This window comes from Echeneis naucrates, chromosome 24 (assembly GCF_900963305.1).
Source record: "Echeneis naucrates chromosome 24, fEcheNa1.1, whole genome shotgun sequence".
Lineage (NCBI taxonomy): Eukaryota > Metazoa > Chordata > Actinopteri > Carangiformes > Echeneidae > Echeneis > Echeneis naucrates.
Genome location: NC_042534.1, coordinates 7,404,903 through 7,427,111, shown reverse-complemented (window position 1 = coordinate 7,427,111; position 22,209 = coordinate 7,404,903). Strand labels below are relative to the sequence as shown.

Sequence of the window (22,209 nt, the reverse complement as noted above, 5' to 3'; positions counted from 1 at the left end):
AGCTACAACATGAGTGGTTCTTTACTCATAGAATAAATAAGAAAACATCCAGTTGTTTGTTATAGACCAGTTTTAAATGGCTACTTTTACTTTTGATACCTTTTGAACACTTGTTTACTGTGACCTCAATAGAAATCCTGATCGATCTACTGATATATTGATATATTGAATGTTGGGACAGAAGGTAGTTCCCTGTCCGGCGGAGGGACAAAGGGAGGGCGCTGTGGAGCGGTGTTGCCAGGGCGACGGCTCAAAACACCGGGCTCGGTTTGTTCATGGCCACAAGTGTCCCGACTCCGCCCGGCCAGAACTGGCTGCAGCGGCCCAACGTGGTGCCGTGAAGACCCGGAGACCCGGAGACCCGGAGACGCCTTTCACGGCCGGCCGTGTGTGAACAAACCTCCACGTTTCCAGGGCGTCGGATTATGGAGGAATAACCGCTCCTGCTGGAGTGCGTGGCCGTTTTTGAAGCGGTGAGTTCGGCTTGTTGTGGGACAGCAGCCGTTAAGCTACGCAGTTAGCTAAGCTAGGCTCTTTGTTTTCGCCCGACAGTTTTTACAGCTCCATATCACATTATTGCCTCGGCGGGTTAGGTTAGATAAAGTGTGTATTCGTCACAGAAAATGTAAAGTTGATGTTGTTGACTCATTAAACTGCGCCTCCCAGAAGTTCATTTGGTTATATTGAAGCCCAGACAGGAGTTTGGTGTTGTCCAAACACAGGATGGTGACTAATGAAGCTGATCATAGCCAGAGATCTGCTCGTTCAAATCCAGTCTGGAGATGTCACATATGTAGGAGAACTGCAGTAGAAAATGTGGTTTAGTTGGGAAGCATAATAAAATGGCAGCAACGTTGGTTTAATAGTTAGAATTAGGATCATCAGGCTGTACAGCAGATCATCAAGAGGAGCATTCAGTTTAGTTTTTTTGTCTACTGGAGGATCTGTGATGACATTTTCTAAAATTAAGGTTCATTTTTCTTAAGCCCTCCTGCTAATCTCCCCACCTTCCCCAGCAGAAGAACCCAGATCGAGTGGGTTTTAACACACATCATGCAAGCATGACTTCTGCTGAGGCATTGATTTGCATGGAAATAAAATAGCAACTGCTATAAAATGACATTTTTCGCAAAAGGTATTTTCACTCAAACGCTGTGTTCACACACCACAGTGAATAGCATTAAAGGTGATGTAGTTGACAAATGACAGGTGAAAGGGATACTTTTCAATTACCTGATTGTACATCAGTGTATCTCAACCCTCTATTTTTTGTAAGGAATTTATATTTTTGACCTTCTGTTTTGTTGGCTTGCTGAAATGAGTAAGAGCATGGTTTTTACTCTCCACTTTGCCATCACGTGTTTCCATAATCACCCACTGGTTCCACGTAGCTGACTGAGATTGACAAACTTTTCACTTTGCCTTGTGTGTTTATGTCTAGGTGGCTAGGTGACCTCCAGTCATTCTCATTCATCTACCCGCATCCCTCAGTCCCCAAAAATCCTTCAAGTGCTGTTGTGGCCACTGAGCCAGAGTAGAGCATGAGATCCCAGGCTTAATTAAGCCCACAGGAACAGATGGCCCGTTGGCAGTCGCTGCTGTTTGTCAGCCATACATCGCCGCTCTAAACCCAGCTAAATGCTTCTGCAGGGGAGGGGTTTGGAAGCTTGGACCAAGAGCCAAGGGGATAGACCTGCCAGACGTAATTAGCTGTGGGAAGTAGGTAGACAAGAGGGAGGACTGCCATGTGGTGGTAGGTGACATGAGTCATGTATGACATGAGCTGCAAAGGTGACTGTAGTTGACAAAGCTCTGTTTATTATTGTGCTACTCGAGGGGATTTCCCTATGTGTACTAAAAGATGTCTTTAACCGATATGTAGTATTAATGAGAACTGTTTAATGTGGAAATGATTATCTTTTTCACATTTCTGGTTCCACGACATGTGTGAACAGGCATGTGGAAAGCCTGTAATATATTTATGACCTAACAAATTGGCAAACAGAACCTTAGCATCTGCATCATATTTAAACACAGCTAATGTAATTATGTAAAAGATGAAAACAAGATTATGACTCTCGAGATATATATGCTTTTGGCTGCAATAGTCACTTTGATGCTTCACTCTGAGACAATTTTTTCGATATGCTGTGAAATATTGCTATTAAATACAGATAGTTTGGGTTTTTTTCACAAACTGAATAAATTCAAACTCCAAGTCATACTACGAATTTGCTAATCCAGATTATTACATGTAGCTGTGCCCTTAAATAGATTATAATCCTTACCACTACCAGACTGGTGGGTATGTTAGTTGTAGTAGGTATGTCATGTATCAGATTCCAGTCCACTATCTTTATCTGGCCATCCATACACAGTCTACAGATGGATAGTTCGATCGAGGTGTTCAGTTAAAGGGGAGATTTGGGGGCATGTGAACCCAAGCAAAAGGCTGGATGAGGGTGAACTGATGGGATTTCAGGTGACTGAGGTCAGAGAGCTCTCTGTGCTAGAAGTAAGATTAGTGTTGTATTGGAGGAAGGAGCAAATGCTGGCCCTGATCAACACTACAAGGAGGAAAAACAAAAATATTGGCATTTATAATAAAACATTGTGTGAACATTTGTTTGTAAAATACATTAATTTGTAATGCTTAACTCTTAAGTGATGATGATCCAGTAAGTATCAGAATGCAAAGAGGTAATTTTTTCTAAACTTTAAGTGAAATTTTATTTATCCACAGAAGGAAATTTTTAACAACATAATTTAACTATTAAAATGAATGAACATTTATTCACTTGATATTCAAACATAAATTCTATACATGAAGCTGCAACGAAGACTTAGTTGAGTTAATTTGGTGAATATTTTCTTCAAATTTATAAACCTTGAGACCATTAGAAAATAGGATAAAAAAAAAAGTCCAAAACATTTAAGATTTTAAGGAAAATGTCAGGTCCACATATTTATAAGCTGTTTCAAAGTAATGTGTTGTGTCTTTGTAGAAAAGCTTATCACTCTATGCTATGGATTCTTTAAATGTTTGTGCAAATAAAAAGTGTATCTGGGAAAAAATATTAAAAACTAATAGTATTCATTTGCAGGGAAAAAAACATCAGATCAGCTTCCAAATACAAACACAGACTGTGAATGTGATGACAACCAAGGGAATGATGTGCAAACTGATGTGTATCTAATCTGAAAATGAAACCCTTTAACCTCTGTCTATAACTTCTGTCTAAGAATGCCATAAACATGATGGTTAATAGTTTTTTGTTTTTTTAATCTTTATTTTTCACCCATTATACTTTTTCAAGAGTCATTTTAAAAAGACTGCACTTTTTTTAAACATACTTAAAATAAAAATGATCTATTTGTACTTTTTTTTTTTCCCCCCAGGATGACAAATCATTGAAAGAACGTGAAGATCTACATCCTCGGCTGGAGAGCTATGGCTCCTGAGTTGAGCAGTCTCAGCACCAGTGTCTCGTAGCACTCAAGCAGATCACAGTGTAAACAGTGGCTGTTTCAGCCGTGTGCTGCTGCAGCGGGGATGATCACATCCCATATGAACGGCTATGTGCAAGAAGCCTCTGGTCAGGCCAAGAGCCACAGGGAGAGGGCCGTGGACTGTCCAGGGGAGGAAATTAGCCTTCTCAAATCTCCACACTCCAGTTCCCACATGGAGAGGATTCAGCACTACCAGGAGGAACTGAGGAAGAGGAGAGAGGAAGACAACAGGGGGAAGCATGACATTGACCCCAACGCTTCACTGAGGCTGAAGAAGCTGTCACAGAACCCCAAGGTGGGGATTGACAATCCAACTTTTGAAGCAAAAGAAAAGGCGACCAAAGAAACCTGCTACCAGGATCCTTTAGCAGGTGAGTTGAAAGGAGGGAGGGGGTTAGGGTTGAGGTTTTTATGTGGTCAAGAGGGGTGGAAAGAGGAAGGGAGGTTGCAAAGAAGAGGAGAATGGGTAATTGTAAGGTTTCAGAAAATTCAGTTAAAACAATGACTTCTGGTGAGAGACTTCTACCATTCCCACCGATGAGTGTCCCAAATGTAGAGTAAGGAGCAAGAACACAAAAACACAATAACTCCATCCTAACCAGTGCATAAAATGAGGCCCACCCCTTTTGATCAGTGTGTTGGTTTGTGTGCACCAGATATTGTCATTTTGTCTAGAGAATAAAAGTTTGGTGTCTGTCATACACAAGTAAAGGGCTACAGATCTAGATGTCACTGTATTCACAAGCTATTCTGTCAGGAAAATAAACCAAATTGGCTAACAATAAACATTTACATCTAATAAAAACCTCCCAACCTCCGTTATTTTGTCCCAATTCTCTACAGCATTGTGTCTGTAGCTCGCTCCTCACAATTTGCACCTCTTTGTCAGAACTGGAGGAGTTACTGCAGGCCCTGAAGAGTATGCAGCACAGCCTGACTGATGCGCAGAGCCAGCAGGATCTTGAGCTGATAATGCAGCTCCTTGCCAAGGAGGACTTCAGGAATGCCTATACCATCTACAGCACTGTTTCTCAGCAGATGAGCAGAGTCGGCCCCACCTCCCCCCTCACAGCACAAGCTCAGGATCTCTGCCAGGAGGTACGCATAATGGTTATTTTGAGGCAACCTTTGGAAGCAGGTTGTTAACACTGAAAAATAAAAATTGTGACTCCGTCCACAGTAAGAATAGAAACTGAATTGGAAAGAATAGGCAGGCATTTTCTGAGAATAATAAATAACTGACTTTAATATTTTAGAAATTTTTCACCATGCCACAAAGCCAACTTGTACCTCATGAGACTAGCAGTGGAAAAAAGAGGCAGTTTGTGCATTAGAGCACATAGAGTGTACTTGCTAATTTGTGGTTTGGACCCTGTTTATTTGGAGGCAAGGACCTCTATGGCTAAAGTAACTGAGGAGAATCAATGAAGCATGAAATATCTTTGCTGGTGGTGATGATTAATTCAATAAACCTGCCCAAAATGCAGCCATGCCAGTCTGAATAATTATAAAATGTAAATTTTCTTGTGGTTAACTAGGTGAGTGAAAACAAATGTGAGGGTTTGTGGGATACGGGCCATGCATGAAATTTGAGTGAGCTGGAAAAGATTTAAAAAGTAGGTAGAACTGGGGTGAGGATAAGACATGATTGGCAGGAATGGAGCAGGAGAAAGGAATAAAACAAAATGTAAACATGGGGTTTTTCTCCCTATGTCTTTGCAAATATATGAAAGTGTTTTCGGTTTGTTTGTTGTTACCAGTTGCCTTTTCTCTTTAAATAAATTGACAATGCTGTCCAGAAAATAGGAGGCAGTTTTCAGGTTTGGGAAATATGGAATCTGCCACATCTGGCTTCCTAGTTGACAAAAATATATGCCACTTGGTTGAGAATTTGAATGCAGCCTGTCACACACAACTTAGTTCTTGTTTAAAAAAAAAAAGAAAGAAAGAACCAAACCAAAACAAAAAAACAAACATAAATTGAGATATGGTTTTCTGTAAAATAGGTAAAGGCTTTATGCAAGCTACACCCACAAAAGCCATTTCATCAGGATTAGTGTCAAATTTGACAGGTGGAACATGAGAGAATGTTATACAGGCTTTTTGGTGCAGCGTGATTTCTAGCTGATGTCTCGATGGGTAAAAGTCAGGCTTGTTTAGAAAAAACACGCTGCTACGAGCATGTTTGAATGTAGAGTTCATTCAGAGGGCACAAAGCAGCAGTGCTAGAGTGCTAGAATTGCTTTTCCAGTCTTGTCAGGAGTAGTTTGAACATTCAGGGGCTGGTGACATGATCTAGTTTGGTCATGACACAAGACAAAACACATTGTCTTCCTTCACACAGTAAGTCAGTGTGTGGACGCAGCTTCTGAAGCTCTTTACAACATGTAAGTTTCAGTCCAAAGTGTGCCTCCACTAAGTGGCTGTGCATGTGGCGCTGAGATTGGCTAGTGGGCAAACTCATCTCCCAGCAGCCCTTGGTACTGGCCGAGTGGTGCTACACACCACAGGAAGGATCTGGGCAGCCAGAAAAAGAAACTCCAGAGGCTTACAGCAGAGTGGGCTGAGGCGCTGCACTGTTAAGGGGGAGGGGAAAATGCGTCACCTAGTTAGTGAGAGCTTTGATTAGTGTAATGGATGAACTAAGCTTCAAACAGGGGAGGATGAAGAGGCAGAAAACAGTTGACTTTTTTTAATTCTTGTTTGGTCCAAAACACAGAACAATAACATATCCAACCAAATATCAACACAAGAACCAAAGGATTTAAATAGAAACACGCAATGGAGAAATGGAGAAAGAAAAGCAAATAAAGTGGAAAGTCTGAGAAGTCATGGTAGAGAGGTCTAGTGTTTTGTATTTTTGGCAGGTGCCTTCCCAGTATGTCCTTCTCAAATTTGGTTGAATGCAAGTTGTATGTGTAAACACACTCAAAGAAAATGAATCATAGGGGGAATTTTCTTTTTCCAAGGAGAAGAGCCAGCACTTAAGACATTAGTTTACAGCAAAGAAGATATTGAGCACTTTTCTGATTTGACTGTGAAACCCTGCTGTGAGCTACTAGTATGTGGCCTAATGCTGATTGTGAGTGTGCTGTGTATGTACATATTTGTTTTGTTTTTTTTTTTAATGTCTTTATTTATCTTTATTCATGTATTCATTTTTCTCTGAATATCCAGTTTCCATTAAGCACTTGTCTTATGATTAAAGTAATAACCCATCTATGTTTTTTAAAGTAGTGTTTGTCATTTTAGTTTCTAGACTGCATACGAGTATTTATTGAGCCATTCCGTCCCATCACTTCCACTCACATCTTAAGTAATAGTTTTACCCAGTTGCTTTAGTAAAATAGTTTTTCTCTGTCTTTGCCTCACTGTAGTGCTGTGTGTCTGTGTTTCTGTACAGGTACAGAAGATTCTTCAGTCCAGCCAGCAGACAGAGGGTTTGGAGCTCAGGGCTCTGCTCACAAATCCTCATCTCCAGGTCAGAGATCAGCTCGCCAGTTGTGACTTATCATATTGCCCCTTAACCCACAATATGATTATAATCTAAGACCGGTGAAGCTCTGCTGGTCTGCTGAGCCTTGCAAACCTGAATCATGTAATTGTATCTCTCTCTCAGCTTCCAAAAGGGTTCAAAGATCAGGGTTATGTATGGAATAGTCCATATACTTATAGAGGAAAGAATAGGACTTAAGTTCACCAGCTACAAGATAACTCATGGACAGTTTCATCATATGCACCTACATTCATGGCACTGTTCACGATGCTTCAAGAAAAAATGATACACATAGAGCAGTGTCCTTATGAAGAAGTCATTAGTTCGTGTCATGTTGGTGCTCCCTGAGAATTTATGTTGTGCTCAAGGACACTCGAATAGACGCTTGTTTTACAAATTAAATACTACATGCCGCATTAATTTTATTATAGGCTATTATTTAATGGTGTATAAAAGTCAAGATTTTCAAGGTTGTATGCTATTTTGCTTCAAAGGTTATTACAAGGTAATATGGGTTTGCTCTCTAGGTAATGAAAAAACATGATTGGTATACTCTTAGCCGCAGCTTGCTTGTCAGCTCCCTTAAAATTAATTTTTAAATAAGTGCCAAAAGTAAACAATCTGGCACGGCCTTTGTCTTTGTGTGCACTTCTGCTGAGCATAGCATGTAGCTGTGTTGAGTCTGATGAAAGCCATATTTTTGGTGTCTTTATTAAGGTTCATTCTTCTGGGTGAAAAGATTGTCCTCCTAGCAAGAGGAATTCTCCACTCATACAGTTGATGACAAATTATGTCAGACACCAAGTTATAAAATGTACATGGGTTATCAATAATCCAAGGTTTAAAGCAACAACGTCCATTCATTTCAGTGAATAAAAAAGATTTAAGATATATGAATAATGTAATGAATTGTTTGCAAAGAGGTAAAATACCTGTCCTGGAAGTACTCTGTATTGTCACACTGTCAACCCTGCTGCTTATGGAACAGCTCCTATGCCTCTGTTCACTTGAGCTGCATGTCCTTGGCTGTGGTTTAGGCAGTTTCAATGTGACCATAACCTGTTTAGTAATGATCTTACTGAGGCTGCTGTTGGCACAAACTGGACTAATTGGACAGTTTAGATCTTCCTCTTGGATGTGGCACATGCTCCGTCTTTACAGAAACGATTAGACATCAGAGGCAGACGATGTCCACAGCTGTGTAAGCACTTGAATTATAAAAAGTCCTACACTTTTGATTGTGGTTATCTATGTCCATTTAATGGGCGATCTTTTTCAGCATTTTCTATGTCAACATTAGAGAAACAAATATATTAGAGTGTGCTGCTTTGAAGTGGCTTCACCTGCAGATGCTCTACATTTGTCAGTTTAAGCTTCACTGCCTCTTCTGCAGGAAAAATTTAGTCACATTATCAGGTTGTCTTCGTCCATTAGTGAGGCAGTAAGGTGAGAAAAGGTCTCAGGTGGATGACTCTGTTGTGATTTTACGGATGAAGGTCTTGACGAGTAAACGCCGGGGGACTAATGTTTGACCCATGTGACCGTGTGAACTACCAATTCTCCAACCGGCCTGTTAACCCCTCCACTGAGTCGGAACCATGCAGCCAGCAGGGGCTACATGATGTGATGTGAGCCCGCCTTGTGGCACTGAAAGTGGAGCAGATTATGTTGGTTTCGCTGCAGGAAACCAGAGCATCACATGAGTCAACCCTGTTGACTGCCCTGGTAAACAGTCTCGCACCCAAAACAAATAGAGACAGGTACATGTGTTAGAGGAAGTCCAAGCCCCTTTCACCATTTGAGGACACATTATCCTCACAAGCACGGAAGCCAAAGGTGTTTGATGATTGATGACAGTGAATCCAGACTCTTAAATGCAAAGGGAGATTAAGACAGATTGCATTTACGGCAAAGCTTAGCCTGTTCTCCGCTCTCCCAGGTTCAGCCGCTGCAGCACAGAGAAACTAATTTTGACAAACAGTTATTAATTGTTGTATACGGTGTGCTTGTCACATTAAATGAAATGAAGAAGCAGTTGCTGTATTATTTCTGGCTTAGAGGTGGCTTGCTGACAGCTCTTGTTAGAAAAGATGGGTGGCAGGTGCAGGTCTAAGGAAACATCGCTTGTGGCATTGCTTCTCTTTTATTGAACAAGCACAAACCATTAAGCATTCAGTTCAACTGAAAATGTGCCACATTTAGGATATTTTTTTCCATGCCAACCATACCGTTCAGAAAGAGCATGACCAATTCAGACTTTTTATCTCACAATGCCCTCTCCTATTTCTTCCCACCTGTGGTTTTGTCTGTATGTATTGTTTATCTCTATGTGTGTATGTTTTATGTGGCAGGCATTGATGCAGGCCCATGACAGTGTGGCAGGGCAGGAAATGGCAGAGGAAAATGTGACCCAGTACCTTGGAGAGACAGTTAAACTGGTGCGGCTAGAGAAGGCCCGTGACACTCCACTGGTAAGACAGTCTTTTTCAGCCATGTGTTCCCACTGTTTGAATGTCTGTTTATACTTTCTCAGTGTCTCAGCAGTTTAAAAACTGAATCATGCCTTATAACTGAATTGTCAAAGCTGTAAATCAGTGTTCCAATGCACTTTGTATATTGTGCATAAATCCAGTGGAAGGGTTGCAGCATCAGTGCACGAAGAAGGTAGCTAAATGTCTGACAGTATAAATTTCAGACAACCAACTGGAAGCATTAGCAATAACACAATGATGTCTGCTGTATGTGATATCCTTCTTTCTGCTCAGGCTGTTGCCTCTCCATCTTTTAGACTCACATCTTTCTGTTCAGTGTTACTTTGCAGAAAAGGATCTGTTTCATGTGCTTCATTTACACATCAACAACCAAATGTGTCACTTGTCTTGTAAAATTGTGAATGAACTGGGTGTGTGTTTGTGTGTCTGTCAGGGTGCAACAGTTCGTAATGACATGGACAGTGTGGTGGTGAGTCGTGTGGTCAAAGGCGGAGCAGCAGAGCGGAGCGGCCTCCTAAGTGAGGGAGACGAGATCTTGGAGATTAACGGGATTCCAATACGTGGGAAACATGTTAATGAAGTACACGACTTACTGGTGAGGGTCAGAGATGGCCAAGAACTTATCATGCTTTTTGAGATTGTTTATTATAATTAAGTTGAGTTCATTTTAATTTCCTGTAACTAGTTGAGTATATGTTCAGTCTTTAGAAATCTAAAATGATATAGATCTTATACCATTGAATCCATTCAAAATGGGCTGTCTGTATGTCCATGTTTTTCATTCATTCATCTTTGAATGCTTTATCCGTTTCCGGTCGCGGGGGCTGCCAATCCCAGCTCACACAGATCACGCTGGGCAAAGGCAGGGTACACCCTGGACATGTCGTCAGTCCATCGCAGGGTCAACACACAAAGACAGACAGACAAACAACCACTCATACTCACACATACGCACAATTTAGAGTGACCAATTAACCCCAGCGATGTTAGGTTGGGGTACGCAGGGTACACAAACGTACCCCAGGCCAGGAACTGAACCTGCAAACTTCTTGTTGTGGGGCAACAGCAATAACCACTACGCTGCCTTGATGCCAACGTCCTCTGAAATTTTATTTGGTGATTGATGTTGTTTTTTTTCCACACTAGACATACATACTCAACAACCATGCTGTAGAAAATGAAGTTTTTTTTGGAGTTATTGATCAAACAAATCTTTGAAATAGTGCAGCAAAAGTAGCATTAGACCTTTTGATGTGTAATTATTGGGATAAACAGTCATTATAATCTTAACTAAAGAACTTAAATAACTGACTTCTGACTACATTCAGTTCTGAAAGAAAATGTTTTTTTAGCGAAATTATAATTCCCTATAAATACTTGAGTAGGTGTTTCTGAATATATGTTCTCTGTCAAAAAATAATATACATTCTTCTGCATAAAAAGTACAAAAGGTTTGAGCCCCTGGGTAGATTTAATCAGTAAGATATTTCCTTTTATGGAGATGCTTCTCCTGTCATGTTTAATTTATTGCATCTCGTCTTTTCCATCAGCAACAAATGCATGGCACTCTGACCTTCCTCCTCATCCCAAGCTCACAGATTAAACCTGCTCCACACAGGCAGACTGTGGTAAGTCTCTAATGATGTGGCTGTGTGTGTGTGAGACTGGCTGTCTGCATGCATGTAATACCAACCTTGACATTGTAAACCCTCTCCTCAGATGCATGTACGAGCTTACTTTGACTATGACCCCTCTGATGACCCCTTCGTGCCATGTCGGGAGCTGGGCCTATCTTTCCAGAAAGGAGATATCCTCCACGTTATCAGCCAGGATGACCCCAACTGGTGGCAGGCCTACAGGGACGGGGATGAAGACAACCAGCCGCTAGCTGGACTCATTCCGGGTAGGGAACAGGCTGGGGCTGAATATTAATATTTAACATACTTCATCAGAAATGTATATAACAACTCAAAACACATCTGCAAAAAAATCATATAAAGGTATGGCAAATGCATAATGTGTTTCATGTGGTCTCTTTGAATACAAATGAGATATTCATAGAATATGAAGCAGTGAACTACAACACATTGTTCAAAGTGCCAACTCAACTTTTGTTATGGTTTTTCCACATATAGTACATGCAGTCATTTATTTTTTAATATGCACCATTTGTATACATGCTTTTGGCATTTAGGCTGTTTGATATCTTCACAGCTTCAGTTGTTTATATGACTCACAAAGTCAGTAGAGGAACAACACACCTGGAGCTGGATACTAACAGAGTTCCTGTTGGGAGACTAAACATCAGAAGCTGTGGTGAAACATGCAAAAGGCTGAACTGCCAGACAAACAGGGGGCATGCTTGTCTTTTAAATTTTGTTAATTTCATTTCACTAAAAATGGTTAATGGGTTAACTCACCTAAAAAGATAAAAACTTAATTCACACATAATTCAAAAACCACAAACCTGTCATAATGTGCTTTCTGGTTAAGGAGCGTGTGCGAATACAGTCACAGAGAGGTGGTTGAAACTTATCTGTGACTAGTAACCTGGATCTACGAATATACCACCCTGGCAGGAAACACCATCCATCTGGCACATCAAGCAGATTAAAACGAACACCTAGAATTATTTGTGATTAAACTTTGACCCAGGCCTTTTGTAGCTGGAGGAAAATTAGGTTAAGCGCTGGAAGTGAAAAGAAGGACGTTGTCTTTCTTTCTCCTCTGCTTGTATGGAAAGGAAGAGTATGACAAAATATTTATGTCTACAAACTGTAATATTTACAATTTGTAGGTATATAACACAGAGGTCCAGTGCATTCAGTGATGCCTGTTATCCATTAGCTCTCAGGTGAAATGTTTTGTTGAACACAGACTAAAATGTTTGGAAACATTTCTTATGACGAATGTGAGCTTTTGAAATGGAAAACACACTGGAATTGCATGTCTTTATTTGCAGTGTTAAGTAGTTGCCCTGTTTCTTCTCTCTTTTCTCAGGGAAAAGCTTCCAGCAACAGAGAGAGTCCTTGAAGAAAACTATTACAGACAAGACTAGAGAGCAGCAAGGTGAGTGAATAATGTTAAAAAGAACAGATACGTTTTGCAAACTGAAACATTCTGCATTCACTCTAGCCATTTGCAGTGTTGTGGAAAGAAGAGAAATAAGCCTCAAACCTAAATTTTTATGTCAGGTAAACTTTGGTATGCAAAGAAGAACAAGAAACAGAGGAAGAAGAGCACATCAAACTTCACCAAAAACACTGGTAAGGCTCACTACCTTTTCTCTTTTTAGCAAATTGAGAAGTGGGCAGCTGGTTTAAGAAAGTGCTCCCTTTTCTAAACTGCACACTTTACCCACAAAATTTCTCCTGCTGTCGCTCCTCATTTACCACATGTGACAGAGTGCTTCTGTACTGAGCAGCTGCCAAGTGTCCACACACTGTCAGTATTAACCCCACACGTTAGCTAGAGTTGACACATCCTGTCGTTCTCACAGCAGCTTGTCCAGACTCGGTGTGTCACAAGTCAGATTAGTCCTGTCTTCACAAACGGGATCAGAGTCGGCACCAACAGGCGACCAGCAGGTGCCTAAATGGTTTGTGGCACGTGATTAGTTCACACATTATATTTTGTAGGTCTATAAATCCTTTCACCTCTTTCACTCCCAAGACAGGTCAAAGGTCAGAGTAAGTGACAGAACAGAAGAGCTTCAAGGTGTTTAGTAAGTTGGTCAAGGATGGTGCATTAACCAGAACTGTCTTCTCAGACTATGATGACATTCTGACCTATGAGGAGATGTCCCTGTATCACCAGCCTGCCAATCGTAAACGGCCCATAGCTCTGATAGGGCCAACAAACAGTGGCCATGATGAGCTGCGCCGGAGACTTCTTGCCATCGAACCAGAAAAGTTTGCTGTTGCAGTGCCACGTAAGTTCAAATTTTGGCAAGGCCTGGGAACATGGCAGTGTTCAAAGGAGGAAAAAGCAGAAATGTGATTCAGTAAAGGATTCAAAATAAAACCAGCTTTTGTCAATTTTTTAAGTGGCCTTTATTAAAAAATTTTGTTTTCATGACTCAGACACAACAAGAAACCCAAGAATACATGAACGAAATGGACGAGAGTACCATTTTGTGAGCCGGCCTTCCTTTGAGACTGACTTGGCGGCAGGGAAATTCATAGAATCAGGGGAATATGAGAAGAACCTGTACGGCACCAGCACTGATTCAGTCCGGCACATCATCAACTCTGGACGCATCTGTTTGCTGTGCCTGCACACGAGGGTAAGAGACTGTTAGGACAACTGTCAGCATTGTTTCTGTCTCTAACATATTAATTAAAAATAGTTTTTTCATCTCCTGAAATCTCAAAAAATTAAGTGTTTGAAACTCATTTTTGCTGACTAACACAGCTAATTTTTTTTATAGTCTGTTCTCCTTTTCGTTTTTATTTCATATATTTGTCCCTGTTCTTCCTCCTGACAGTCACTGCGGGTGCTGCGGTCCTCCAACCTGAAGCCCTATGTCATTTTCATCGCTCCTCCTTCTCAGGAACGACTACGCACCCTGCTGGCCACAGAAGGCAAAACTCCAAAGGTACCTGCTCATCTGGTTTCAAATTGACTTAAAAGTTAATATTCACCTTTTAAATGTTTCGTATTCCTGTAGCTTTAATATACATAAATGTTTGAACTCATGTTGCATTGGAAACAGCCAAATGAAAACTCTGAATATATAGTGTAACATTGTATTGTGTCATGAAATAACAGATACAGAAAATGCAGCAGTTAAATTATCAATATCAAGTAGATCAAGTAAAATGAATAATTATAGCATTAAGGTTTTAAGATTCATATCCAATGCCCTCCCACCTTCTTAAACTGTGGTCTGGCTTTCTGTGCACAGCCAGAGGAGCTGAAGGAGGTCATTGAAAAGGCCCGTGAGATGGAGCACAACTTCGGTCACTTTTTTGATGCAACCATCGTGAACATGGATCCTGACCAGGCTTTCCACGAGCTGCACAGGCTCATAGACAAGCTCGATACAGAGCCACAGTGGGTGCCCACCTCCTGGCTGTGCTAGAGGTCACAGGATCGCACTGCAATAAGTCTCAGGGTAAGAAGAGGCAAACTATTGATATTCCTGGAAATTTTAAAGAATACAGGACGGACACTGGTGAATTGCACATTCTCCTTGCTTTTAGAGGAGGTGGTTGTTACTACATTACAGGGACAGCTGTTGGTATGTTTCTTCTTTGGGTGATTTCCTTTTTTCATTCTTTGTCTCTCTTTTTTGGGGGGGTCTTATTAAGGTTCTTTATTTCCCAGTTTTATGCAAAGTCATTGATCAAAGCAATAGAAATATTTTTATCATATTTCTAATAGTTATTTATAATTGTAAATATATATTTTCTAGACAAAATATTTTATTGCTGTATTTTGTGTGACTGAAACACTCTGCTGGGAGTGTTGTCATGATTATTGAATTGCTTCCTGATCCTGCAGACATCTGTAAGGGAACCACACAAAGGAAAAGCTCTCGTGCTTAAAGTAGTTGCAGTGTAACAAAAACACAAAGGTACCGTCCGCTGAAACCTGCACCAAGATCAGTATTAGTTTGTGTTGTCTCATGTGTCATTGAACAAACTTTAAAAAAAGGTTTTGTCTATAGCTGGTCATTATTATCAGTGTATCATGCAGAAAACTACTGCTGAGGTTGTTCCTCTTTTTTACCCATATTGTATAAACCAAACATCATGTTTCTCTGCAGGGTACCTCTTAATTTATAAGCACAACTCTGGAAAATGTTAATAAAACCTGATACATATTTGAACAAGTGTTACATCCTGGATATCAGTATTAACTTCAGATGCTTGAGATTATTGGTCTGTAAACAAAAATGCTAACTAACTCGGACTTTGCAAATATGTAATCAAATCTACTGTGTGACACTCTGGTGTAAAATGGCTGCCGTTCATCACAGAGGTGAGTCACAGCTGAGAAAATGCTCAGCTGATGTTCCAAACAGTGGCTGAATATTAAGAACATCTTTATTTGGATGAAGTCTTGAGCCTTATTGCCTTACAAAGATGTTACAGCGGGGTCACATTAGGGTGCAGTGCTAAACATCCTGCTGAAATGACGGAACAATAAACCCCACCATACGAGGTCAGTGGTGGGATGGGCCTGCACAGCACACACTCACATTAGAAACCTACAACCACCTTAAGCTTTACAGCATGCAGGGGCTCTAAATGTTGTGGGCAAACTGAAGTATCTACAAGTTGATTAGTCACACTGATCACTTGTGTACACAAATCATGTGTAAACATATTTTCTCATTTGTTACATCATTTTATAACAGTTAATTGACTCATTTGTATAACCGCCAAGTGCGACAACACTTTGGTGCAGTTTGGTGACAAATACGGAAACACACAGTACCTTCAAACAGTGACATCATGGAACAAATCAACGATACATACACAAAAAAAAAAAAAACATCTTTCAATCACTTGCATGAGAAGAGATAAACTTGGCCAGACAGGCACAGAATAAATAGGGTAATGGTTGAAGTTGGTGACCGTTGACCTGAAGGAAAGGCCCGTCACTCGAACAGCAGGTCCTCATCCATCTCCTCTGTCAGCATGTTGGCGGGCTCTGCGATGGGACCCAGCTTAGCCAGGCGAGCCGCAATCTCCAGTTCCGTCTTTTCCTTGAGCTGCTTCTTCTTCTCCTGGATCTTTTTTAGCCTATAATAATAATAATAATAATAATAATAATAATAGGTGCAACAACAACCAAACTCTGTTAAAGTAAACAGTTAAATCGTAAAAGCAACAAGGTAAAACTCTGTAATATATGAGCTCTTTAATAAAAAGCTTTCACCTGTAGAATTCCTCTCGTTCTCGCTCGTCCAGTTCTGTGATGATGTAGGTGAGGGTGCGATCAATCCTGGGGATGATCACTGACAAGAGATGAAGATCATGTTAACTGCATTAACATCTTTACTTTTATGGTGTTTGGGATTTAAAAGAAAAAAAAAAGGACAACAATTTGATATATTGTGAATTTTACCATGCTCAATAGCATTCACACGGCGGTTGGTAATTTTTATCGCTTCATCCAGAGTAACAAAGGATGTCTGTGAACAGAGTGTCAAAGTTTTTAAACTCACATCACACCAAACTTCAATGTCATTAAAAAATTGTGATACATAAAATAACATAAAAAATACTACTCTTGCAAAGTAAGTTTTATTCATTTTTTTATACAATTGGTTCATTATTATGGCAGCATTGAAAGGACTGAAGCTGGGATTAAACTAACAGCCAATATTTATGGTAGGGTAAAAATTTTTCTGAAGTAAAGCAGTAAAATCAGAACATATTACCCCAATGGTTAAATTTAAAGTGACAGAAGAAAGACAACAAACAAGGCCTATTTGTAACAGCGCCACCTACCTGTAAGGAGGCCAACTCCACCAGCAGCTCCACAGCTCTGGCATAGTTCCTCTTCAACCTTGAGAGCTGCTCTCCTCCTCTGGCCAGACCAGTCAGCTCATAACCTGGTAGAAGTAGCAAAGGTGTCAACTTTCTCTTTGTTTCCGAACTGAAACATGACGTGGATTCAAAGCCAATTCACAACGGAGGCACGACTTACTGTCCCCGCCCTCTTGGTAGTGCTCAAAAACTGGTAGGGTTACACCTGAAAGACGGTCACAGGGCACATAAGAACATGTCTGATCCATCAGCGGGGATTTAGAAAAGGTCACCTTGTAGTTTTTTTTAAGTTACCTGCCACGTTGTCTTTTTTGGCTCGGACCTTCACTTGGGCTTTGTTGACATTCTGGATTACAGTTGTGCTGCGGACAGAGTTACAGAAATAAGTTACTGTAATCCATAAGAACACACTACTTCACTGTAATCAGACTCACCTAAAGTCTCCAGCTGCAAATTTGGCTTCAGCCAAAGAAAAGGCCGCCTCTCTCATCACCTCTCCCATCTTGGTCTTAGTCTAAAGGAACAGGTGAGACGACAAAGTCCACATTTAGGAGGAACCAAGGAGAAAGACACTTGGCTGTCATTTTATTTATTAATACAGTGATCTTAAACGGATGCACTCCTGACCTCAATAATTTTGCGAAGGATCTGACGGAAGCGCATGGAGAGGGCATCAGATTTCTTCTTCAGCAGGTTGCGTCCAGTCTGTGCCCCTTTCAGCCGAGCTTTCATGATGGTCTGAGCCCTGCAACATCAAGAAAAACAAAACAACAAAAAACGAAGAAATAAATAACAACACGCACATTTTAAATGCTTTATCACAATCCCCCTGGTCTCAGTGATTTATACTCTCACCACAGAACTGATGTTTCCAGCCAAGTTCACCAGAACTCATTCCCCCTCTCTCTCTCTGACTGAATCAATGTGTTAAACTGATCAGACCTTGTAAAAACACAAGGTTGAAGTCAAAACTTTGACTATCTGTAGGTTTTTCCAGACAGCATCTCTGACTGACAGCTCACGCTGGGGTGATGTTAGAGGCATCACATGACAACAGAGGGACTCTTCCTCTTTTAAACGCCATCAGGGAGTCACATAAAGTAGACTTATTCCAGAAACATGCACGTGTGAACAGGAAGTTATCAACCTGAGAGGCTGGAAAGCAACAAATCAAGAAAACGGCATCAGGTTAGCAACTAGCTTGAAAAGGGGCTGCTTACATTCTGGAGGGGAATATGTCGATCCTGTCTTTTCCAGACATCTTGTCGTCTTTTGGTCGATGATTATTGTCTCCTTAAAAAAGCGGAAACGTTAGCTTCAGTCGGACTTTAACGATCGGAACATATACTGGAGAGAAGCGCCGTGTTTGCTGCAGGATTAGCCGCACAGACGGAGCTGACGGTCGTGATCTTGTACGATTCTCCGTCCGTGGTGATCAGCTGCTCTCTGGTCATGTGACCGAACCCCACTCGCTCTGCACATGCGCGTGTCCCAGAGCTCGCTCGATCTTTTCCGGGTCGAAAAATTAGCACACCCATGAATGTGAGGTAGCGGGCCCAAGTTCTTCATTCAAGAAAAACCCGAAAGAAGTCACATTCGGACATCTAAACACTACCAGCACCACACATTCCAACGTAAAGGCCTGTAACCATATGACACAGGTGAGTTATTTCTGACAGAGGGAGCTTTTTGACGGCCGGTGGGCAGCAGACGGGGGAGCTAGCAGGCTAGCAGCTAGCTGACCGTTAGCCACGGCAGCGCTGCATGTGCCGCATGTGAGATGTGAACCAGCTGGGAAGCTAACGGAAGATGATGAAGGCGCAGTCGTTCCCGGTTTACTGGGATGAATTTTACCAGATAAACCCGCTGCGGTGCTGTCAAACTAAGTGCACGAAGCGCCTGTATGTTTCCGTGTTTCGCTCTTAATGCCGTCAGTCAGGAGCTCCTTCGTTTGTCTGCATTGCATCAGCCATTCAGACTGAAATATGAAATAAAGCTCCGCTGCTGGTTCACTGAGACCTTCTTCAGGATAATCTCTCACACATGGGTGGACAAATGGGCCGATAAAACACTTGGTCATGTTGGTCGTGTTGAGGGGTGTCTCTAGTATTTTGTCAACAGGTTTTTAACCATTTAGAGCAGATTATTATTATTATTATTATTATTAGGAACCATCTCAATGGATTTTAACACAAGTCAGACATGAAGCCCTTAATGAAGCGATGAGAAGTCCTCCTCCTCCTCCGGGTTTATAACATGTCCAGGTCCGAAATGGAATGTATTTTTCCCCACAAATATCCAAGAGCCATGAAATCACATCTCCAGGTTTGATACGTGTAAATTTACCCCCCCCCCCCCCCTTTTTTTTTTCCAGCAGATAAGCTTGGTTTGTTGGATATTTGTGGGGACAAGTCTGTGCTTTGCTTCAGAGAGCTTAGTGGGTTTTAAAGTGTGTGAAGGCTCCAATAAAATATCTAAGTGCAATTCAAACCTCTGCCACACTGTCTGCTTTAAGTATTAAAACTTTTGTGTCCTGTTGTGTCTTCTGTCTCAGCGATGCCGGGGCTCAGCTGTCGATTTTACCAGCACCGGTTCCCAGAGGTGGAGGATGTCGTGATGGTGAATGTGAGGTCCATCGCTGAGATGGGTGCCTACGTCAGCCTTTTGGAGTACAACAACATCGAGGGCATGATCCTCCTGAGTGAGCTATCACGTCGACGTATCCGCTCCATCAACAAGCTCATCCGCATCGGGCGCAATGAGTGTGTGGTTGTCATCCGAGTAGATAAAGAAAAGGGTGAGTGTAGCCGGCTGTGGAACTAAACCTCTGTTGAGTTGGTGTGTTTTTGGCTGCTGGGGGAGTAAACGTAATCATCATCATCATCAGCATCATCTGATGATGTGCTGCAAAACTTTAAGGAATATTCTTCTGACTAAGCTTAGTCATTGATAGATATACTGTGGTGTAACATTGTACATCTAACCATACTGTGAAGTCATTCTTATCTTCAGATAAGATACAATGTAAGTCATGGCAGCTGCTTATCAGGCCTTTTAAGAAGACAGAAGATGTGTAGGTAGTTAGATTGCTTAAAATCTGAAAACTGAAAATCTGAAATCGTTCATTTAACCTCACCAGCTGCAGCTGGAAGAAGAGAAAACCAAACACGACGTGAAACGTCATTCAACAAGTGAACTATTTGGATAATTGAGTTAAAATTGATTTGTTTCTTTTTGTGAAGTCTTAACTTATGTTTATAGTATCTGCACCTTTTCACTCCTTTCTTTTCAGGATACATTGATTTATCAAAAAGAAGAGTTTCCCCAGAGGAGGCCATCAAGTGTGAAGATAAATTCACCAAATCTAAAACTGTAAGTCACTCAGGGTTGGTCTTATTCCTGTTCCTCAAACATTCAAACTATATCAACATTGAATCGCATCTCAACTTAAATAAGTTGAGCGATTTTGCCGACTAGACTGCAGTTAGCAACTTGATAATGTTGAATATCTGAAAGCGCTGAAATGTGTTAATGTTCGAGCTGACTCTAGCTGTTGTTTTTCCAGGTGTACAGCATCCTGCGGCATGTGGCTGAGGTGCTGGAGTACAGTAAGGATGAGCAGCTAGAAAGCTTGTACCAGCGCACCGCCTGGGTCTTTGATGAGAAATACAAACGGCCAGGATACGGCGCTTATGATGTCTTCAAACAGGCCGTGTCGTAAGTCGATGTTTCAAGTCTCTCTGTTCATAGACCTGGATTCTCTTTGTTGTCTCTTCTTAAAGTGGCAAAAGGAAATATCCCTACATTTTCCTTTGAAGTTAAATAAGACAGATTTGTTTCCATCCTCCAGAGATCCCGCCATTCTGGATGGTCTGGAATTAACGGAGGAGGAGAGGAGTGTGCTGATTGATAACATCAACAGGCGACTCACTCCACAGGCTGTGAAAATCAGAGCAGGTAAAAGGTCACTGACTGTGTAGTGGCATCTTTATTTAGGCTCTAACAGCGAAGCTGCTGAAATAAGATGTAACCTTTATCCCCATCTTCCCACCCCCAGATATTGAAGTTGCATGCTACGGGTATGAGGGCATTGATGCTGTGAAGGAAGCTCTGAGGGCTGGACTCAGCTGTTCCACAGAGGCGATGCCCATCAAGGTAATGTTCCTCCAGCCCCCACTTTTAAGTGCAAATCTTCTGCAGTTGTCTTTTTGTTTTTTTGTCAGACTGACGTGATCTTGTGATTGACAGATCAACCTGATCGCTCCCCCTCGCTACGTGATGACGACCACCACTCTGGAGCGCACAGAGGGCCTGTCTGTCCTTAACCAGGCCATGGCTGCTATCAAGGAGAAGATTGAAGAGAAGAGAGGTGTCTTCAACATCCAGATGGAGGTGAGCAGCCTTCTTTCTAGTGTCTCTTCAGTATTTAGTTTGTTGAGACTTAGCTTTTCAAAGATTGAGTTAAATTGATCCAAGAGTTGTCATTTATCTATGAATTGTGACACTTCAGCCCAAGGTGGTGACGGACACGGATGAGACAGAGCTCGCCCGGCAGCTGGAGCGGTTAGAGCGGGAGAATGCTGAGGTGGACGGAGATGACGACGCAGAAGAGATGGAGGCCAAAACAGAGGACTAGAGTCACTCCTCGGAAGGCTGGTGGGAGTATCGAAGGAGTAAATGTGGACGGACATGGCTACAGCAGCTCAGTCCAACAGAAGTTAACTTTCACATTACACACATTAACTGGTGTTAATCGTTCATTGGCAAACATTCAGGTTTGTTCATTGGCAGGATTTGTCTCAGAGGATTGTCTCAAAATACTTCTTACTCAGACATGGACACTAGGACAATTTGAATTACCAATTACACATTATAGTTTCTATTTTTAAGTACACTGATTTGAATAAATAATCCTAAAACGAAAAGCTGTTTACAAGCAGTGGCCTTCACTTGCGACTTGCTTTAAGAGCTCAGTGTCTTCAGTATCCATGGCGCTTCATTTCTGGCTGGTCACTGGATGTAAATTGATTTTTGGAGGCAACGCACAGGTCCGTTTGGGGATTTGACTGTGCTGTTTCTCTTCTAGTTTAAGGGTTTTTACTGCAAAGACCTGCTCTTGTTCAGCTCACATGGCATCAATAAAGCTCCGGAAGTTTTGATCTCAATGCGTCTTTGTCAGCAACTGTCACATCATTGTAGCCATTTAGCT

General features: G+C 41.5%; 3 protein-coding genes across 5 annotated transcripts; 2 read left to right on the top strand and 1 right to left on the bottom strand.

Moving 5' to 3' along the window:
- Nucleotides 1-273: 273 nt before the first annotated feature.
- Nucleotides 274-15,395, top strand: pals1b (protein associated with LIN7 1, MAGUK p55 family member b). 3 transcript variants are annotated; one of them, XM_029495817.1, is made up of 14 exons: nt 274-473; nt 3,400-3,881; nt 4,400-4,608; nt 6,914-6,991; nt 9,370-9,477; nt 9,932-10,093; nt 11,049-11,126; nt 11,218-11,401; nt 12,499-12,567; nt 12,693-12,764; nt 13,268-13,429; nt 13,581-13,783; nt 13,985-14,095; nt 14,405-15,395. In XM_029495817.1, the coding sequence occupies exons 2-14, from the start codon at nt 3,554-3,556 to the stop codon at nt 14,579-14,581; spliced, it is 1,941 nt and encodes a 646-aa protein (XP_029351677.1). In that variant the 5' UTR covers nt 274-473; nt 3,400-3,553; the 3' UTR covers nt 14,582-15,395. The 3 variants fall into 3 exon arrangements, with proteins under 3 accessions (XP_029351677.1, XP_029351675.1, XP_029351676.1); XM_029495815.1 differs by having other exon boundaries at nt 9,358-9,477; XM_029495816.1 differs by lacking the exon at nt 274-473 and adding an exon at nt 1,571-1,719 and having other exon boundaries at nt 9,358-9,477.
- Nucleotides 15,396-15,530: 135 nt separating this feature from the next.
- Nucleotides 15,531-18,444, bottom strand: atp6v1d (ATPase H+ transporting V1 subunit D). The gene is made up of 9 exons (XM_029495819.1): nt 18,221-18,444; nt 17,628-17,745; nt 17,435-17,514; nt 17,295-17,362; nt 17,161-17,205; nt 16,962-17,065; nt 16,576-16,642; nt 16,387-16,465; nt 15,531-16,250 (listed from the first exon to the last, which is right to left on the bottom strand). Exons 1-9 carry the CDS (start codon nt 18,259-18,261, stop codon nt 16,106-16,108), a joined length of 747 nt encoding a protein of 248 aa, XP_029351679.1. The 5' UTR covers nt 18,262-18,444; the 3' UTR covers nt 15,531-16,105.
- Nucleotides 18,445-18,490: 46 nt separating this feature from the next.
- On the top strand, nt 18,491-22,165 carry eif2s1b (eukaryotic translation initiation factor 2, subunit 1 alpha b). The gene is made up of 8 exons (XM_029495818.1): nt 18,491-18,661; nt 19,555-19,797; nt 20,293-20,372; nt 20,566-20,717; nt 20,851-20,957; nt 21,058-21,155; nt 21,249-21,392; nt 21,511-22,165. The coding sequence occupies exons 2-8, from the start codon at nt 19,557-19,559 to the stop codon at nt 21,634-21,636; spliced, it is 948 nt and encodes a 315-aa protein (XP_029351678.1). The 5' UTR covers nt 18,491-18,661; nt 19,555-19,556; the 3' UTR covers nt 21,637-22,165.
- The last annotated feature ends 44 nt before the right edge of the window (nt 22,166-22,209 follow it).

Coding starts and splice junctions, on each gene's coding strand:
- pals1b (XM_029495815.1), top strand. CDS start 3,554: ATGATCACATCCCATATGAACGGCTATGTGCAAGAAGCCTCTGGTCAG. Junction 4,609..6,913: donor CTCAGGATCTCTGCCAGGAG/GTACGCATAATG, acceptor GTTTCTGTACAG/GTACAGAAGATTCTTCAGTC. Junction 13,784..13,984: donor TGCTGTGCCTGCACACGAGG/GTAAGAGACTGT, acceptor TCCTCCTGACAG/TCACTGCGGGTGCTGCGGTC.
- atp6v1d (XM_029495819.1), bottom strand. CDS start 18,261: ATGTCTGGAAAAGACAGGATCGACATATTCCCCTCCAGAAT. Junction 16,643..16,961: donor TGGAGTTGGCCTCCTTACAG/GTAGGTGGCGCT, acceptor CTCTGTTCACAG/ACATCCTTTGTTACTCTGGA. Junction 16,466..16,575: donor TGTGAATGCTATTGAGCATG/GTAAAATTCACA, acceptor ATCTCTTGTCAG/TGATCATCCCCAGGATTGAT.
- eif2s1b (XM_029495818.1), top strand. CDS start 19,557: ATGCCGGGGCTCAGCTGTCGATTTTACCAGCACCGGTTCCCAGAGGTG. Junction 19,798..20,292: donor CCGAGTAGATAAAGAAAAGG/GTGAGTGTAGCC, acceptor CTTTCTTTTCAG/GATACATTGATTTATCAAAA. Junction 20,958..21,057: donor GGCTGTGAAAATCAGAGCAG/GTAAAAGGTCAC, acceptor TCCCACCCCCAG/ATATTGAAGTTGCATGCTAC.